At 39.0% G+C, this 18,729-nt stretch overlaps 1 protein-coding gene across 1 annotated transcript in view; it reads left to right on the forward strand.

Annotated features, from left to right (window-relative positions):
• Nucleotides 1–18,729, forward strand: part of CUNH3orf33 (chromosome unknown C3orf33 homolog) — a 25,193-nt gene that overhangs the window by 3,035 nt on the left and 3,429 nt on the right. The window contains exons 2-4 of the mRNA XM_032262633.1: nucleotides 840–899; nucleotides 8,765–8,912; nucleotides 17,554–17,714. Coding sequence (XP_032118524.1) covers nucleotides 840–899; nucleotides 8,765–8,912; nucleotides 17,554–17,714 — 369 coding nt within the window. The remainder of the gene's footprint in view (nucleotides 1–839; nucleotides 900–8,764; nucleotides 8,913–17,553; nucleotides 17,715–18,729) is intronic.

Raw genomic sequence — 18,729 nt, forward strand, 5'->3', positions numbered from 1 at the left:
TTTAGTAGAGACAGGGTTTCACCATGTTGGCAGGGCTGGTCTCAAACTCCTGGCCTCAAGTGACCCACCCGCCTTGGCCTCTCCAAATGCTGGGATTACAGGCTACAGGCATGAGATATCCTGCCCAGCCTCAGTCTCATTTTATGTACCTAGTTGTACTGATTGAAGCAAAGTGTGTTAGATTATCACTTTTTTTGAGAGAGTTGCAGGATTCTTAATTTTTCATTAAACTCCTTTAGGCCTACCCCAGTTAAAATGAAACACTTAAAAAACATCACTGAGCATTCCTCAGCCATTTACCCACATTTGCCAAGGTTCTGTATTTTAAGGTTTTAGTGATAAGATTTTCTACCAAATACTTAAATTCCCACCATGAATGCAAGATTATACTAATTGCCATGGCCACTGTACAAGAAGTACTAGACCAGTTCATACATCTATGGAACTGATAGTTAAATAATACAATCAGTGGAGAACAGTCCAATACTATATACATATATGTATGTGTGTATGGGGGTGGGTGGGTGTATATGTATGTGTATATATTTACATATATGTATATGTACACACACACACATACACACACACACACACACACAATCTCTCTGTGTGCCAGATTGTTTGGGAAAGAATTTGAGTATTGTAAAAGTTAAAAGAAGGAAAGATTAATGAATGAATAAGCAGTTTTTTGAAGAAGTGGACCTTTATTTGAAGGATGTACATCGTTTGTACAATTAGATATAGAGAGGACAGTCTTCTTTTTTTCCACCTTCTAATTAGTACTTTCACTATTGTGAATAATAATTAATGAGAGTTAACCCTTAAATCTTTTTCTGTAGAACATCAGCACTGGAATGGCCATAGCTGGAATAATATTACTTACAAGAAGTATTCGACTGGTAAGTTAAAAAATGAAAAAGACATTACAGTAAGCAGCAGGTAGGTACTTTATTCACATTTTAGACAATTTTTATCTCAAGCAGTGTATCATATTGTTATGCATATTGGTAGCTTTTAAATAGTATTTTAGAACAATGAACATATTTTAAGGTCTTGGCTTAAAAGTAACACATCCACAGGATTTTACAGAAAGTAATTGCATGGTCTATATTTCCATAATCACTTTTTTTCATTCTTAAAAAGGAATCTGAAAAGGATTTACTTTGCTAGAATGTTATAATCACTAAATTTGCATTTCAAACACTGCAGAATATCTTAAAAGTGTTTTTTGTGGTGCTTTTTGATTGAGACCACAGTCGAATTATGTCCCTCAACACTCAATAATTTATGCTTCCAGTTAGCACATTTTCTTAGCTCTTTCACTAATGTTTTATTAGTAGCGTAATAGACATAATTTTTTTCTATTTCCATTAAACAATAACTCCAGGGGCCGGCACGGTGGCTCACGCCTGTAATCCCAGCACTTTGAGAGGCCAAGGCAGGTGGATCACCTGAGGTCAGGAGTTCGAGACCAGCCTGGCCAACATGATGAAACCCTGTCTTTACCAAAAATACAAAAAATAAGCCAGGTGTGGTGGCAGGTGCCTGTAACCCCAGCTACTCAGGAGGCTGAGGCAGGAGAATTGCTTGAACCCGGGAGGCGGAGGTTGCAGTGAGCTGAGACTGTGTCACTGCATTACAGCCTGGGCAACAAGAACGAAACTCCATCTCAAAAAACAAAATGAATAAAAACCAATAACTCCAACTTCCCTTTCCCCTCATCTCCTGGCAACCATCATTCCATTTTTAATCTCTATGATTTTGACCACTCTAAGTACCTCATGTCAGTAGCATCATATTGTATTTGTCTTTTTGTGACTGGCTTTTTTCACTTAGCCTGATATTACTAAGATTCATCCGTGTTGTAGCATATATCGTAATTTTTGTCCTTTTTAAGACCAACAATATTCCATTGTAAGTGTATATCACATTTTGCTTCTCTGTTCATCTGTTGATGGACACTTGGGTTCCTTCCATGTTTTAGCTGTTGTGAATAATGCTGCTATGAACATGCCTGTATAAATAAATCTTTGAGACCCTGCTTTCAGTTACAGTATTTTAGGTATATACCCAGAAGTGGATTACATAGAAATTGTATTTAAAATTTTTTTTTTTTAGATGGGTCTCACTCTGTCACCCAGGCAGGAGTGAAGTGGTGTGATCTCGGCTCACTGCAACCTCCGCCTCCCAGATTCAAGTGATTCTCCTTCCTTAGCCTCCTGAGTAGCTGGGATTACAGGTGCCTGCCACCACACCTGGCTAATGCCTGCCACGACACCTGGCTAATTGTTTTGTATTTTTAGTAGAGACAGGGTTTCATTGTGTTGGCCAGGCTGGTCTTGAACTCTTGACCTCAAGTGATCCACCTGCCTTGGCCTCCCAAAGAGCTGGGATAACAGGCGTGAGACCCTGTGCCAGGCCTATTTCAAATTTTTTTAGTAACTGCCATACTGTTTTTTGTAGTGGCTATTTTACATTAGCACTAACAATGCATAAGAGTTTGTTTCACCACATTCTTACCAACAATTATTATTTTCTGTTTTTTTTTGTTAGTAGCCATCCTAATGGGTTTGAGGTAGTATCTCATTGTGGTTTTGATTTGCATTTCTTTAATGATTGGTGATGTTGAGCATCTTTTCATGTGCTCATTGGCCTTTCATATGTGTTTTTTTGATAAATGTCTATTCAGCTCTTTTGCCCCTTTTTGAATGGGTTGTTTGGTTTTTTGTTGTTGAATTTTAGGAGTTCTCTATATTCTGAATCCCTAATTAGATAAATGATTTGCAAATGTTTTCTCCCATCCATTCTGTATGTTGCCTTTGTTGTTGTTGTTTTTTTTGTTTGTTTGTTTTAGAGACAAGGTCTCACTCTGCCCAGGCTAGAGTGCAGTGGTACGATCATGGCTCACTGCAGCCTCAGTCTCTTGGCCTCAAGTGATCCTCCTGTCTCACCTTTCTGAGTAGCTGGGACTAAAGGCACCTGCTACCCTGCCTGGCTAATTTTTAATTTTTCTGTAGCAATGGAGGGTCTCGCTATGCTGCCCAGGCTGGTCTTGAACTCGTGTCTTCAAGCAGTTCTCCCATCTCAGCCTTCCAAAGTGGCGGGATTACAGACATGAGCCACTGTGGCCTGTGTGTTTGCTTTTTCTAACTCTGTTGTTAGTGCTCATGGATGTGCAAGTTTTTAATTCTTATGAAGTCCAATTTGTCTATTTTTTTCCTTTTAATTTTTGTGGGTACATACTAGGTGTATACATTTATGGGGTACATGAGATATTTTGATTCAGGCATACAGTGCATAATAATCACATCAAGGTAAATAGGGTATCCATCACCTTAAGCGTTTATTCTTTTTTCATGTTACAAACAATCCAATTATGCTCTTTTAGCTATTTAAAAATGTATAATAAATAATAGTTGACAGTCGTCACCCTGTTAGGCTACCAAATATTAATCTTATTTATTCTATTTAATTATATTTTCAAACTCATTAACCAACCCCACATCTTTCTTATCCCCAGCTACCCTTCCCAGGTTCTGGCAACCAATATTCTACTCTCTGTCTCCATGAATTCAATTTTTGAATTTTTTAGTTCCATCAAATAAGTGACAACATGCAAAGTTTTTTCTTTCTTGTCTTACTTAACATAATGACCTCCAGTTCCACCCATGGTGTTGCAAATGACAGTTCTATTTAAGGCTGAATAGTATTCCACCGTGTACATGTACCATATTTTCTTTTTTGAGACAAGGTCTCACTCTGTCACCCAGGTTGAGTGCAATGGTGTGATCATGGCTCACTGCAGCCTCGATCTCCCAGGCTCAAGTGATCCTCCCATGTCAGCCTCCTGAGTACCTGGTACCACAGGTGTGAGCTGCCATGCCCAGCTAATTTTTGTACTTTTTGGAGAGACAGGGTTTTTTCATCTTACCCAGGTTGATCTCCAGCTCCTGGGTTCAAGTGATGTGCCTGGCTTGGCCTCCCAAAGTGCTTGGATTACAGACATGATCCACTGCACCCAGCCCATATTTTATCCATTCATCTGTTGATGGACACTTAGGTTTCTTCTAAATCATGGCTATTGTGAATAGTGCTGCAATAAGCACAGGATTAAAGATATATCTTTGATATACTGATTTCCTTTCTTTTGGTATATATCTAACAGTGGGATTGCTGGATCATATGGTACTTCTATTTTTAGTTTTTTTGTTGTTGTTGTTTTCGTTGTTTTAGATGGAGTCTCACTGTGTCACCCAGGCTAGAGTGCAGTGTCACAATCTTGCCTCACTGCATCCTCTGCCCAGGTTCGAGCGATTCACCTGCCTCAGCCTCCTGAGTAGCTGGGATTACAGATGCACACTACCCCCCAGCTAATTTTTGTATTTTTAGTAGAGACGGGGTTTCACCATGTTGGTCAGGCTGGTCTCGAACTCCTGACCTTGTGATCCGCCCGCCTTGGCCTCCCAAAATGCTGGAATTACAAGCATGAGCCACCGCGCTCAGCCTATTTTTAGTTTTTTGAGGAACCTACAAAGTGTTCTCCATAAGGGTTGTAATAATTTACATTTTCACCAACAGTGTATAAGGGTTCCCTTTTCTCTTCATTCTTGCTAACAATTGTTTTCTCCTATCTTTTGGATAAAAGCCATTTTAATTGGGGTGAGATGATATTGTAATTTTGATTTGGATTTCTCTGATGATCAGTGATACTGAGCACCTTTTCATATACCTATTTGCCATTTGTATGTCTTTTTTTGAGAAATGCCTATTCAAATCTCTCAACCATTTTTAAATGGGATAATTAGATTTTTTTCCTATAGAGTTGCTTGAGTTCTTTATATAAACTGGTTATTAATCCCTTGTCAAGTGGATAGTTTGCACATATTTTCTCCCACTCTGTGGATTATCTCTTCACTTTGGTAATTGTTTCCTTTGCTGTGCAAAAGGTTTTTAACTTGATGTGATCCCATTTGTTTATTTTTGCTTTGGTTGCCTGTGCTTGTAGGATATTTTTCAAGAAATCTTTGCCCAGTCCAATGTCCTGGAGAGTCTCCCCAATGTTTTCTTGTAGTAGAGTCATAGTTTGAATTCTTAAAGTCTTCAATCCATTTTGAGTTTATTTTTGTATATGATGAGAAAGAGCTTCATTTATTTGCTTATGGATATCCGGTATTCCCAGCATCATTTTTTGAAGAGACTGCCCTTTCTCCAATTTATGTTCTTGGCACCTTTGTTGAAAATGAATTCACTGTAGATGTGTGGATTTGTTTCTGTGTTCTGTATTCTGTTCCATTGGTCTATGTATCTGTTTTTATGATAGTATTGTGCCGTTTTAGTTACTATATTATAATTTGAAGTGCAGTAATATGATTGTAATGTACAATACTGGAACAAATACATTTCCATATATATAATTTGTATTATAATTTGAAGTGATGTATTATAATTTGAAGTGAAATAATATGATTGTTCCAGTTTTGTACATTGTGCTCAGGGTAGCTTTGGCTATTCTGGGTCTTTTGTGGCTCCATATAAATTTGAGGATTGGTTTTTCTGTTTCTGTGAAGAATTTTGGTAGGGATAGCATTAAGTCTGTAGATTGCTTTGGGTAGTGTGGGCATTTTAACAATATTGATTCTTCCAATCCATTCATGAACATGGAAAATTTTCTCATTAGTTGTTTTCAATTTATTTCATTAGTGTTTTATAGCTTTTTTTTTTTCTTTGAGACAGAGTCTTGCCCTGTTACTCAGGCAGTGGTACTATCTTGGCTCACTGAAACCTCCACCTCCCAGGTTAAAGCGATTCTCATGCCTCAGCCTCCCAAGTAGCTGGGATTACAGGCATGCACCACCGTGCCTGGCTAATTTTTATATTTTTAGTAGAGACAGGGTTTCACCATATTGGTCAGGCTGGTCTTGAAATCCTGGCCTCAAGTGATCTGCCCACCTCGGCCTCCCTGTGTGCTGGGATTACAGGCATGAGCCACTGCACCCAGCCAGTATTTTATAGTTTTCATTGCAGAAATCTTTCACTTCTTTGGGCAAATTAATTCCTAGGTATTTAATTTTATTTCCAGCTATTGTAAGTGGGATTACTTTCTTTATTCTTTTTCACATTCTTTACTCTTGGCATATAGAAATATCACTGATTTTTATGTAGTAATATTGTATCCTGTAACTACTGAATTTATCAGTTCCAATAGTTTTTTGGTGGAGTCTTTAGGTTTTGTTTCTTTTCAAAAAACCAGCATTTCATTTCCCTGATCTTTTGTATTCCTTCATTGCAATTTCATTGATTTTTGCTCTGATCTTTATTATTTATTTTCTTCTACTAATTTTGGATTTGGTTTGCTCTTATTTTATTTTTTCTTTTGAGAAGGAGTCTCGCTCCGTTGCCAGGCTGGAGTGGAGTGGCACGATCTTGGCTTACTACAACTTCTACCTCCTGGGTTCAAGCAATTCCCCTGCCTCAGCCTCCTGAGTAGCTGGGATTACAGGCATGTGCCACCACACCCAGCTAATTTTTGCATTTTTAGTAGAGGTGGGGTTTCACCCTGTTGGCCAGGATGGTCTCAATCTCTTGATCTCGTGATCCGCCCACCTCGGTCTCCCAAAGTACTGGGATCACAGGCGTGAGCCACCATGCTGGCCTCTAGTTCTTTTAGATGGACCATTGTTTGTTTTTCTGTTTTTTTGATGTAGGTGCTTATAGCTATAAAATGTCCTTTTAGTACTGCTTTTGCTGTATCCCATGGGTTTTGATATGTTTTGTTTTCGTTATAATTTTTTTATTTTTTTTTGACAGAGTCCTGCTCTGTTGCCCTAGGCTGGAGTACAGTGGCGTGATCTTGGCTCACTGCAACCTCCACCTCCTGGGTTCAAGCAATTCTCCTGCCTCAGCCTCCTGAATAGCTGGGATTACAGGCACATGCCACCATGTCTGGCTAATTTTTATAGTTTTAGTAGAGACAGGGTTTCGCTGTGTTGGCCAGGCTGGCCCTGAACTCCTGAACACAGGTGATCTGCCCACCTCAGCCTCCCAAAATGGTGAAATTACAGGTGTGACCCACCGCGCCCGGCCTTCATTATCATTTGATTCAAGAAATTTTTAAATTTCTTTTTTAACCTCTTTATTGACTCATTGGTCATTGAGGAACACATTGTTTAATTTCCATGTGTTTGTATAGTTTCCAAGATTCCTCTTGTTATTGATTTCTAGTTGTATTCCATTGTAGTCAGAGAAGGTATTTGATGTAATTTTGAAAATTTTAAGACTTGTTTTGTGACCTAACATATGGTCTATCCTTGAGAATGATCCATGTACTGAGGAGAAGAATGTGTATTCTGCAGCCATTGGTTGAAATTTTCTATGAATATCCTAGGTTCATTTGGTCTATAGGACAGATAAAGTCCAATGTTACTTCACTGATTTTCTGTCTGGAAGATCTGTCCAGTGCTGAAAGTGGGGTGTTGACACCTCCAGCTATTGTTGTATTGGGATCTATCTATCTTTTTAGCTCTAGCTCTAATGGCTCTGTATATCTTGGTGTGCCAGTGTTGGTTGCATATATATTTATAATTGTTATATCCTCTTGCTGAATTGACTATTCAAATAGTCTATATATTTTATTTATTATATTCCTTAAATCTCATTTATTTTATAATTCCTTCCCACCCTTTTTTTTCCATGCCATTGATTTGTTGGGAAGACCAAGTGATTTATTCTATAGTATATTCCATATTCTGGATTTGTCTCCTACATTATTCTTGGTTATAAAATCTTCAGCTCAACTTTACTGTCATAGGAAGTTGGGTAATAATTTATCCTTTTATTTATTTATTTATTTATTTATTTAACAAAGACAGGGTCTCGCTCTGTCACCCAGGCTGGAGCGTAGTGGCACACTGTTAAGGCTCACTGTAACTGTAAACTCCTGGGCTCAAGTGACCCTCCTGTTGCGTGTTACAATGCCCAGCTGATTTTTACTTTTTTTTTGTGGAGGTGATATCTCACTATGTTTCCCAGGCTGGTCTCAAACTCCTGGCCTCAAGTGATCCTTCCACCTTAGCCTCCCAAAGTGCTGGGATTATAGGCATAAGCCATCATGCCTGCCTTTTCCTTCTGTTATGTAAGCCTCTTAACTAGCCATAATTATGAACAAAGCTTGTACTATTGTTAATGTGGAAAAAATAGGCATAAAGTATTGATTGATCTCAAGAAATTACCTAAGTGTTAGGGATTGTAGTACATTCCTAATGTTGGCCTTTCTTTTTTTTTTTAAATGTGCCTTTTCTCCTACAAGATAAAAAATAATAATAAGAAAAAAATTTTGTTGGTTAAGGTTCTAATTTAATTTGACTCAGCTTTGTTTAAGTTTTCTCACCAGTATATGCATGAATACATTGCACTTATGTAGAATAGGATAGAGGCTGTTTAACCAGATTTGTGTGGTGCCAGGCACAGATAGATACGCATTGTCTTTTGATGAGTTGTGTCATATTTTGAGGTTGTAAGCTTTTAGAAGTTAGGAGTCTATTTAATATTCTTTATGTAGTAGCTTGAAAATGGTGAATAATGACTTCTAAATAATGTTTCCTTAAACACTTTTGACTAAATCATATTAAAGTAACGTGAAATTAAGACCTAAATTTACAAATGTTGATAGTTATGTCTTCTTGTGAAATGTTTTGATAATTTGACATTTTAAATTTTGAAATGACAATAATAATGTGATTCTATTTTTCTCCTTGTAAATCAATAGACGTCAAAATTTACAAGCTCTTCGGATATTCCAGTAGAATTTATAAGAAGAAATGTTAAACTACGTGGACGATTACGCCGAATAACTGAGAATGGTTTAGAAATTGAACATGTACCTATTACTTTACCTATTATAGCATCATTGAGAAGTAAGTAAGGTACAAGATTAATGAAACTAAGTAACTATTGTGGTATTCTTTTATTAGATGTTATTTATAAAATAGTAAAAAAAAGTCATTTTAATTCCTAATAACTCCGTTGTCTATGAGAAAGTCTCAATTTTTGGCCTTATACATAAGGAGGTACTTAATTTGGCTCAGATTTCCTTTCTTCCTTTGCTCTTTTTTAAATTCAACCATTCAATCATTCATACAAACATTCAGTCATTCATTTCACAAATGCTGAGTACCTGCTATGGTCTAGGACCTACCTAAGCTCATGGTACAATGTTGGGTAAAACAAACGAAGCCCCTTTAACCCTTGAAGCTTACAGTTTAGGTAGAAGATAGACAACAAGCAAATGAAAAGTTTTCCTAAGAGCTATGAAGAAAAGAAGCAGGATACTAGGATAATTTTGGGGAGTTTTGGGGGTGGCAGTAATGGAAACTATACATATAGAGTAGTCAGAAAAGGCCTTACTGAGGAATTGCTATTTAATCAGGGACCTGAAAAATTAAGAGAAGGCTAGCTAGGAAGAGCATAGGTGAGAAAGAGCATGGTGCTTTTGACAGGACATACCAAGACTCCTGTGTCTAAGGCTCAGGAAGGAAGGGTGTAAGACAGGGTATCCAATCTTTTGTCTGGGCCACATTGGACGAAGAAAAATTTTCTTGGGCCACACATTAAATACACTAACAATAGCTGATGAGCAAAAAAAGGAAAAAATTCTCATAATGCTTTAAGAAAGTTTACAAATTTGTGTTGGGACATATTCGAAGTCATCTTGGGCTGCATTTGGCATTTGGTAAGATACACCAAAGGAGATTGGAGAGATGGGCAGGAGCCAGCTCTTTCCTGCTGCAGTTCCCATTTCTTCTTGCTTCACATCAAAGCCCCCAGTCACACAGACCCTCCGGATGCTTATGTGCATTCTTGTAACCCTGGGCCTGGCTCTTTGCTTGGTGTGTCTTGGCCTCTGTTGAACATCATTTGATTATTTAGGATCCAGCTCAACTGTTAGCTCTTTTGTGAAGCTTCCTTAACTGCCAAGCTGAATTAGCCTCTTTCTTTGCCATATCCCACAAAAATTTATGATACACTGCAATTATAGTTTGTATTTACCTTTTTCTGTTATTATTATATATTTAGGTTTATATTTCTCACTGAAATATGAGCTCCTGATGGGCAAGGATTTTTTCCTTTTTATCTTTGTATTTGAAGTTCCTAGAAAAATACTTACAGGCCAATAGAGACTTCGTAAAATTTGACAAATGGATTAATTTAGTTCTGTTTATGGCTCTTCTTAATATTATTCTGATTTTATGAAGAAAGGAGTTTTTGCTTTTTTAAAATCCCAAGATGAACAAATATCAGGTTGTTCAAGAAGGTATAACTGTAAAGGAACAAGATTGATTTTTTCCCCCAGACATACTTGATAAAATTAGTTCTTTTAATAAACCAAAGAGAACTTAACAGTTTTAATGAGTGTTGCTCCCTAAAGAGAGATTACCAAAGATGGCTTTTTTGGGCCACTTCAGCTCTAGGCAGTATTTACACTAAACAAGTCCTTTAGGTTCTCAGTTGTTATAATAATTTAAATCTCTCCTATCTGATAGTAATGGCTCGTTAGACCTTAGCCAGCCAGATCATCACTTGTGATTGTCCAGGCTATGCATTGCATGACTACAGGGGTGATATTTAATAGAAATCTGCCTCCTGAAATCATGCAGTGCCACAGCACTGTAATTGCCATATATGATTTTTATTATTAATGGGTCTCACAACAAATAATGTGTTTATGTAATTTGGTACATAGAATTTTAGAGCTTAAGGGAGCCTTAGAAGGCCTTAAATTCCCACTTTACTATTCTCCTCCACTTATTTTAATATTTTCTATGGAGATTAAATGCCATCTAGCTAATAATGATGAAATCAAAGCTAGAAAACAGATTTTCCATCACTCAGTTCAGAACTGCAATGTTCTATAGACATATAGAAGTTAAAGAAACAGATGGTAAATGTCTTATACTTCTCAATAGATATTAGCCACTACAGATGTCATGATAGTACTAATGCCTGTTTTATGACTGACATAAACTGCTTATGTGAAAAGATCACTTTGCACTTCCAGACATGAAATCTATTTACCTGTAAAATTGTTTTCGAGCTAGAAAGTTGCTACCCAAACCATTTTGAATTATATGTTAAGTTGCTAGAGCATAGTCTTCATTTTAAAATAGGTAATTAGAAGCTCCTTATGTTCCTTTCACTATTACTACTTCTTGGCTTATATAACAAAAATAGATATTTATTCTATTTCTGAGGAAGGCTAAGACCCAGGTCCTAAAAATGGAGGTCATTCTTACCAAGAAGGTTTGGTTCAAATGACTTGACATAGTAGCAGAGGCTGCATGGTGTAGTAGAACACAGATTGGTGTGTGGAGCTGTGTTCTGTTTCTACTTTTGGTCTGTGGTTGTTCCTACCACCATCAAACAAGAGAGTTATAAGATTTCCTTTTTTTTTTTTTTTTTTTTTTTTTTGGGAGATAGGGTCTTGCTCTGTTGCCAGGCTGGAGTGCAGTGGCATGATCTTGGGTCACTGCAACTGCCACCTCCCGGGCTCAAGCGATTCTCCTGCCTCAGCCTCCCGAGTAGCTGGAACTACAGGTTCATGCCACCAGGCCCAGCTAATTTTTTCATTTTTTTTTCCCAGCGAATTTTTGTATTTTTAGTAGAGATGGGGTTTCGCCATGTTGGCCAGATTGGTCTCGAGCTCTTGACCTCGGGATGTGCCTGTCTCGGCCTCCCAAAGTGGTAGGATTACAGGCGTGAGCCACCACGCCCGGCCTGGAGAGTTATAAGATTTCTAAGACTCCTTTCTCATGACAATTCTGTGCCACCTGTCCCTTCTGCAGTCTTATTTTTGGTGTGTATGAGTGAGGAGGCAGACACACATACACACACGCAGACACATACACACACACACACACACACACACACACATACACACACACACACAAGCACACACATGCACAGAGCCTAAAAATTTTATGAAGTAAAACATTTAGAATAGTTCATTCTTTCAGATATTACTGAATACCTGTGCTATTGTTTCAGTCTCAGTACAGCGGCAAACAAAAATGGGCACATGCCTGCAGTAGTCATAAAACCTGCAGTCTAGTGAGGAAATTTTCAAAGTTTCTCTTATCCCTAATGGTAAAAAAAAAAAAAAAAAAAAAAAAAAAAAAAAATTGTGACATAGGCGTAGATGATTCTGCTGTCATACAACTTCAGTGTGTCTCATGAAGTTGTGCAGTCATAAATCCACTTATAGTATTTTATAGATCTAGAGTTGTTTACAAAAAATCAGTTTTTGTTTGATGTCCTATTTCTCTAAAAACCTTAAAAATGCTTAGTCACAAAGTTTCCCACCCATCTCATGAGGCAGAAATATAACAGACTCCCTAGTTGGGGTTTGCTCCAGTATTCATCTCATGTTTGTAGTTTTTCTAGATAATCATGATCTTTCCTTTACTTGACATAGTCACTCTCTACTCCCTTCTGCTTCTCTATTTATTGGAAACATCTAAGTCTCACCTTATCTTTATTGATTGATTTTGGACTGAGTCTTGCTCTGTCACCCAAGCTGGAGTGCAGTGGCATGATCATGGCTCACTGCAGCCTCCACCTTTCAGGCTGAAGCAGTCCTCTCGCCTCAGCCTCCTAAGCAGCTAGGACTACAGGAGTGCATCATCATGGCTGCTAATTTTTAAGTTTATTTATTGTAGAAACAGGGTCTCACTATATTGCCCAGCCCTTTTAAACTTCTGGGTTCAAGCCATCGGCCCACCTCTACCCCTCAAAGTGCTGGGATTATAGGCTGAGCCACTGCACCTGGCCAAGTTCTACCTTTTTGGCAGAGTACTCTTGGCCTACTCCATTGGAGCCTAAGTTGTTCTCCCCTCCTAACCAGCATCTACTGTGTCATCCATCTGTTTTGAATTGGGCTTTATTTACTTATTTTTGATGCTTATATAAAAGATTTATTGAAGGGCTGAGAAGATAGGGGGATTCACATTGCAGTAACATAAAACTAAAAAATTCACAGATTAGAAATCAAAGACCAGGTGTAGTGGCTCATGCCCATAATTCTAGCACTTTGAGAGGCTGAAACAGGAGGATGCCTTGAGCCCAAGAGTTTGAGACTAGCTCTGGCAACATTGTGAGACCCTGTCTTCTATAAAAAAATTTTAAAAATTAGCGATGCCTTGTACCTGTAATCCAGCACTTTGGGAGGCTAAAGCGGGTAGATCGCTTGAGTTCAGGAGTTTGAGACTAGCCCAGCTACATGGTGAAACTCTCTCTCTACAAAGAACACAAAGATTAGCTGGGTGTGGTGGCATGGGACTGTAGTCCCAGATATTTGGGAAGCTGAGGCAAAAGGATTGCTTGAGCCCAGGAAGCAAAGATTGCAGTGAGCCAAGATCATGCCACTGCACTCCGGCCTGGGTGACAGAGTGAGACCTGATTTTAAAAAACAGACAAAGAAACAAATAAATTAGCTGGGCGTGATGACGTGTGCCTGTTGTCCTGGCTACACGTGAGGCTGAGGTAGAAGGATTGCTTGAGACTGGGAGGTCGAGGCTACAGTGAGCTGTGATCATGCCACTACACTCCAGCCTGGGTGGCAGAGCAAAACCATGTCTCAATACACACACACACACACACAAACACACATACACACGTGCGCACACACACACATACACACATGGAGGTTGAGGCTACAGTGAGCTGTGATCATGCCACTGTACTCCAGCCTGGGTGGCAGAGCAAAACCATGTCTCAACACACACATGCGCACACGCACACATACACACTGGGAGGTTGAGGCTACAGTGAGCTGTGATCACACCACTGCACTCCAGTCTGGGTGGCAGATCAAAAACCATGTCTCAACACACACACACACACACACACGCATGCATGCACGCACACCACACACACTGGTTCACGCCTGTAATCCCAGCACTTTGGGAGGCTGCGGTGGGCAGATAACTTGAGGTCAGGAGTTCAAGACCAGCCTGGCAAATATGGCGAAACCCCCTTTCTACTAAATATACAAAATTAACCGGGTGTGGTGGCGGGGGTGTGGTGACATGTCCTTGTAATTCCAGCTACTCAGGAGGCTGAGGTAGCAGAATCATTTGAGGCAGAGATTGCAGTGAGCCAGGATTGCACTACTGCACTCCAGCCTGGGTGACAAGAAATAAACTTACATCTTAAAAAAATAAAAGCAACACTTGCTTTTTCAAAAAAGCAATTTGTTTTTGGAAGGTTTATTTTTAAAAGCTTACTGATTACATTATATTTTACATATTCAATGGGAAATTTGCTAATTTAAAGGAAATATAATGACCTTTGTCAAGTAAAGAATTAGGACATTAATACGTTGTTAGATTAATGGACCATCCACTTCAAGTTTTTGGTTCCCAAAGCTTTGGTCTCTAAAAAGACTGTGGGATCAACACAGGATATTTTGGTTCTGCTTTACCAGGCAGAGACTCCACAGCTGGCAATGCCCCTGTCTGGACCTTGCTTGGTCCTGGGCTTGCCTCAGGAGGTACCCTACCCACTTGGCCCCAGGAACTGTACTTGGCTTGCACCCTGGTTGGTATCCTGTGCTCATTTACACTCCCCATTCAGCGGGTCCTGATTCTTGTCCCACATCCAAGAAAAATGAGGTTAGCTCACCACTAGTGGGTGAGCAAGGCAAAGTTTTATTGAGTGACAAAACAGCTCTCAGCAGAGAGGGTATCTGACTTGGGCAACTCCACCTGAAGTCGGTAGTCCCCTGCCTGAAGACATGCAGTCTTGAAGTGTGGCTGAGTTTGGGTCTTTTTAGGCTCAGAATGGGGGAGTGCATGCTGATTGGTTTGTGAGTATGCAAAAAAGTCTAAAAAGAAAGGGCACCATTAAAAAATGGGCACGACAATGCAAAAACCAATTAGGAAAGGGTAGGTATATGTAAAAGAGGTGAAGGGTGGGGATCAATCAGAGGAAAGAGTGCCAAACAAGAAGAGAGGCTCTCTATCCAGTCCAAGGATTTATCTGAGACGTGTAGCTTGGTTTTCAGATTTTAAACTGCCTTTGGTTTGAAGGTCAGATTTCACCAGGTACCTGCCCCTTATTGGCCTGGGAGTTTGGCTGCCTCCTGCTGCTACCAGGATGTCTTACTGGAAGAGGATTGGTGGTGTTGGCAACATTAAAGGATTGGAGAAAGACCTCAGAGTTTTCAGCCTTTCTGTAACTCATTATGTACTAATGATTTGACATCATTTAATCTTTGTTGGATGTACAGCCTCAATCTAATTTGTGTATTTGCTTACTGTAATGCAGAGTTTTTACTAAAAGTATGATCATTCTACAAATACCTTTTTTGTCTTCTTCTTCTTCTTTTTTTTTTTTTTTTTTGAGACAGAGTCTCACTCTATTGCCCAGGCTGGAGTGCAGTAGTGCGATCTTGGCTCACTGCAGCCTCCACCTCCCGGGTTCAAGTGATTCTCATGCCTCAGCCTCACAAGTAGCTGGGATTACAGGCACACACCACTACAGCCAGCTAATTTTTGTATTTTTGTTTGTTTGTTTGTTTTTTTGAGAGAGAGTTTCACTCTTGTTACCAAGGCTGGAGTGCAATGGCACAATCTCAGCTCACTGTAGCCTCCACCTCTCAGGTTCAAGCAATTCTCCTGCTTCAGCCTCCCAAGTAGCTGGGATTACAGGCATGTGCCAGCATGCCTGATTAATTTTGTATTTTTAGTAGAAACAGAGTTTCACAATGTTGGTCAGGCTAGTCTCGAATTCCTATCCTCAGGTGATCCACCCACCTTGGGCTCCCAAAGTGCTGGGATTACAGTCATAAGCCATCACACCTGGCTTTATAAAATTTTTGTGTTTTTAGTAGAGATGGGGTTTTACCCTGTTGGCCAGACTGGTCTTGAACTCCTGACCTTAGGTAATCCACCTGCCTCGGCCTCCCAAGGTACTGGGATTACATGTGTGAGTCATTGCACCCATCCTTCTTATTTGTTTTGAGACAAGTTCTTGCTCTGGTGCCTAGGCTTGAGTGTAGTAGTGCAATCACTTATAGTTGTTGTTTTTTTTTTTTTTTTTCAGATGAAGTCTCAGTCACCCAGGCTGGAGTGCAGTGGTGTGATCTCAGCTCACTGCAACTTCTGCCTCCTGGGTTCAAACGATTCTCCTGCCTCAGCCTCCCAAGTAGCTTGGACTACAGGCACCCGCCACCACACGCATCTAATTTTTTTAATATGTATATTTTTAGTAAAGATGGGGTTTCACCAAGTTGGCCAGGCTGATCTGGAACTCCTGACCTCAGGTGATCCACCCACCTCGGCCTCCCAAAGTGTTGGGATTACAGGTGTGAACCACGGCACCTGGCCACTAAGCCTTTTGATGCTTCTCAACTAAAATTCTAGGACAGGTTTTAAGAAGCCCATATCCTAAAGAAATTTTTATTTTTTAAATCAAATAATATAACAGTGTTCTAGAATATCTCCTTGAACTAAAGTATTGTTTCTTTCCTGAAGAATAGATTAATTTAACTTTATATTTTCAACCATTATATAAGAGCTTAATGTATGTTAAATGTATAGGTTCTTTTTAAGACACTGTTTTTTTTTTCTTTTTTTTTTTTTTTTGGCAGTTGTTATCCCTTTTTGGAACATTATAAACTTTTTCTAAAATAAAATCTTGTTATTAAAGTTAAATTGGTTAAAATTCTATCAAGGGTTTGAGTAAACAGGTCTTCTTCATATTATGCTACTTAGATATAAATTGATAAAATCTTGTCTAGAAGTTAGTTTTGCGTAATGTATAAGCCTAACAGTATTGATGTAGATCAATATTTGTTGAGATGGGAAGATATCTTTAATAAGTTAAATGAAAAACAGTTTCTGTGGTTATTTTGGTGGTGATAGCCCATATTCCGAAACTGAAGGTCTATAGCTTTATGTGTGTATGTATAAAAATACACATGGGAGGTTGAAAAAAGAAGATTAAATAGGTAAATCACACTTCCTATTCTAAAGCTTAGTGAAATGATTTTTGAAAGCTGGACGCATCAACTCACCCCTGTAATCCCAGAATTTTGGGAGGCTGAGGTGGGTGGATCACCTGAATCCAGGGGTTCGAGATCAGCCTGGCCAACATGGCAAGACCCTGTCTCTACTAAAAATGCAAAAATTAGCTGGGCATGGTGGCGCATGCCTATAATTCCAGCTACTCAGGATCCTGAGGCAGGAGAATTGCTTGAATTTGGGAGGCAGAGATTGCAGTGAGCCGAGATTGCTCCACTGCGCTCCAGCCTGGGTGACAGAGTGAGACTCTGTCTCAAAAGAAAAAAAAAAAAAAGAGATGGGTTTTTGAAATTACTCTGTTATATATATTTGTATTGTTTTAAAAGAAAACTTGAATATAGAAATAAATGGGTCTACATTTAGAGAGACTATTTATAAATAAACATAATATATTTGTTTTTTGGAGGCCAAATGACTTTGGAATTTGCTTTTACAACATGCTGTTAAAGCTGAACTTTTTTCTACCTAACCTTTTTAGAGGAGCCACATGGTGCTTTGCTGGTTAAGTTGGCCGGAGTAGAACTCACTGAAACTGGGAAGGCATGGTTACAAAAAGAGCTAAAACCTTCCCAATTACTGTGGTTCCAACTTCTTGGAAAGGAGAATTCAGCACTCTTTTGCTATCTTTTGGTGAATAAGGTAAGCAGTGTGAAGACATAACTAGCAATATCTTATTCTATTATTTATATGTAAACACTTATTTCGTTAGAACTTTGGATATATAATGGGACTGAATTTTTTTTGCCTTTTTAAACTTATACTGAGAGTGATTATGCATATAGAACCAGGTGTTTTATATACAAATTTCATTTTAGTTGTATATGTAATATATGTTCATTAGAGAAAAAGTAGAAAATTTAAAAAACTTCAAATTATTATTAATTATTATTATTATTTCTTGAAACCGAGTCTTGCTCTGTTGCCCAGACTGGAGTACAGTAGCATGATTTTGGCTCACTGCACCCTCTGCCTCCCAGATTTAAGTGATTCTCCTGCCCTAGTCTCCTGAGCAGCTGGGACTACAGGTGCATGCCACCATGCCTGGCTAATTTTTTTATTTTTAAATTTTTTAATTTTTAGTACAGATGAGGTTTCGTCATGTTGGACAGGCTGGATTCGAACTCCTGACCTCAGGTGATCTGCCTACCTCAGCTTCCTAAAGTGCTGCTACTACAGACATGAGCCACTGTGCCTGGCCATAAACTTCAAATTATTAATGACTCTGAATATTGCCAATTTAGGGAGTATCATATATGTTTATTTATGTATGGGTATGTTAAACATGCTTGTTACTAGAAACCACTTGTTTAGTGAGACTTGTCAGCTGGAAACTACAAAGAGTAAGGGTATTTTCTAAGGGTTTGCTCAGTCTGGTCCAACATGTTGTTGATAGTTCTGTGTTAGTGTATAAATCTTTGAACTGTAAAGTTGAACATTGTTAAGTACTAGTTCTGATCAGTGGTGAGTCATCTAAAGATGTTGCCTCAGACCTTTTTTTTTTTTTTTTTTTGGGACGGAGTTTCACTCATGTTACCCAGGCTGGAGTGCAATGGCGCGATCTCGGCTCACCGCAACCTCCGCCTCCTGGGTTCAGGCAATTCTCCTGCCTCAGCCTCCTGAGTAGCTGGGATTACAGGCACGCGCCACCATGCCC

The sequence above is a fragment of the Sapajus apella genome, unplaced genomic scaffold (assembly GCF_009761245.1).
Source record: "Sapajus apella isolate SASKATOON/1434 unplaced genomic scaffold, GSC_monkey_1.0 scaffold4, whole genome shotgun sequence".
Classification (NCBI taxonomy): Eukaryota; Metazoa; Chordata; class Mammalia; order Primates; family Cebidae; genus Sapajus; species Sapajus apella.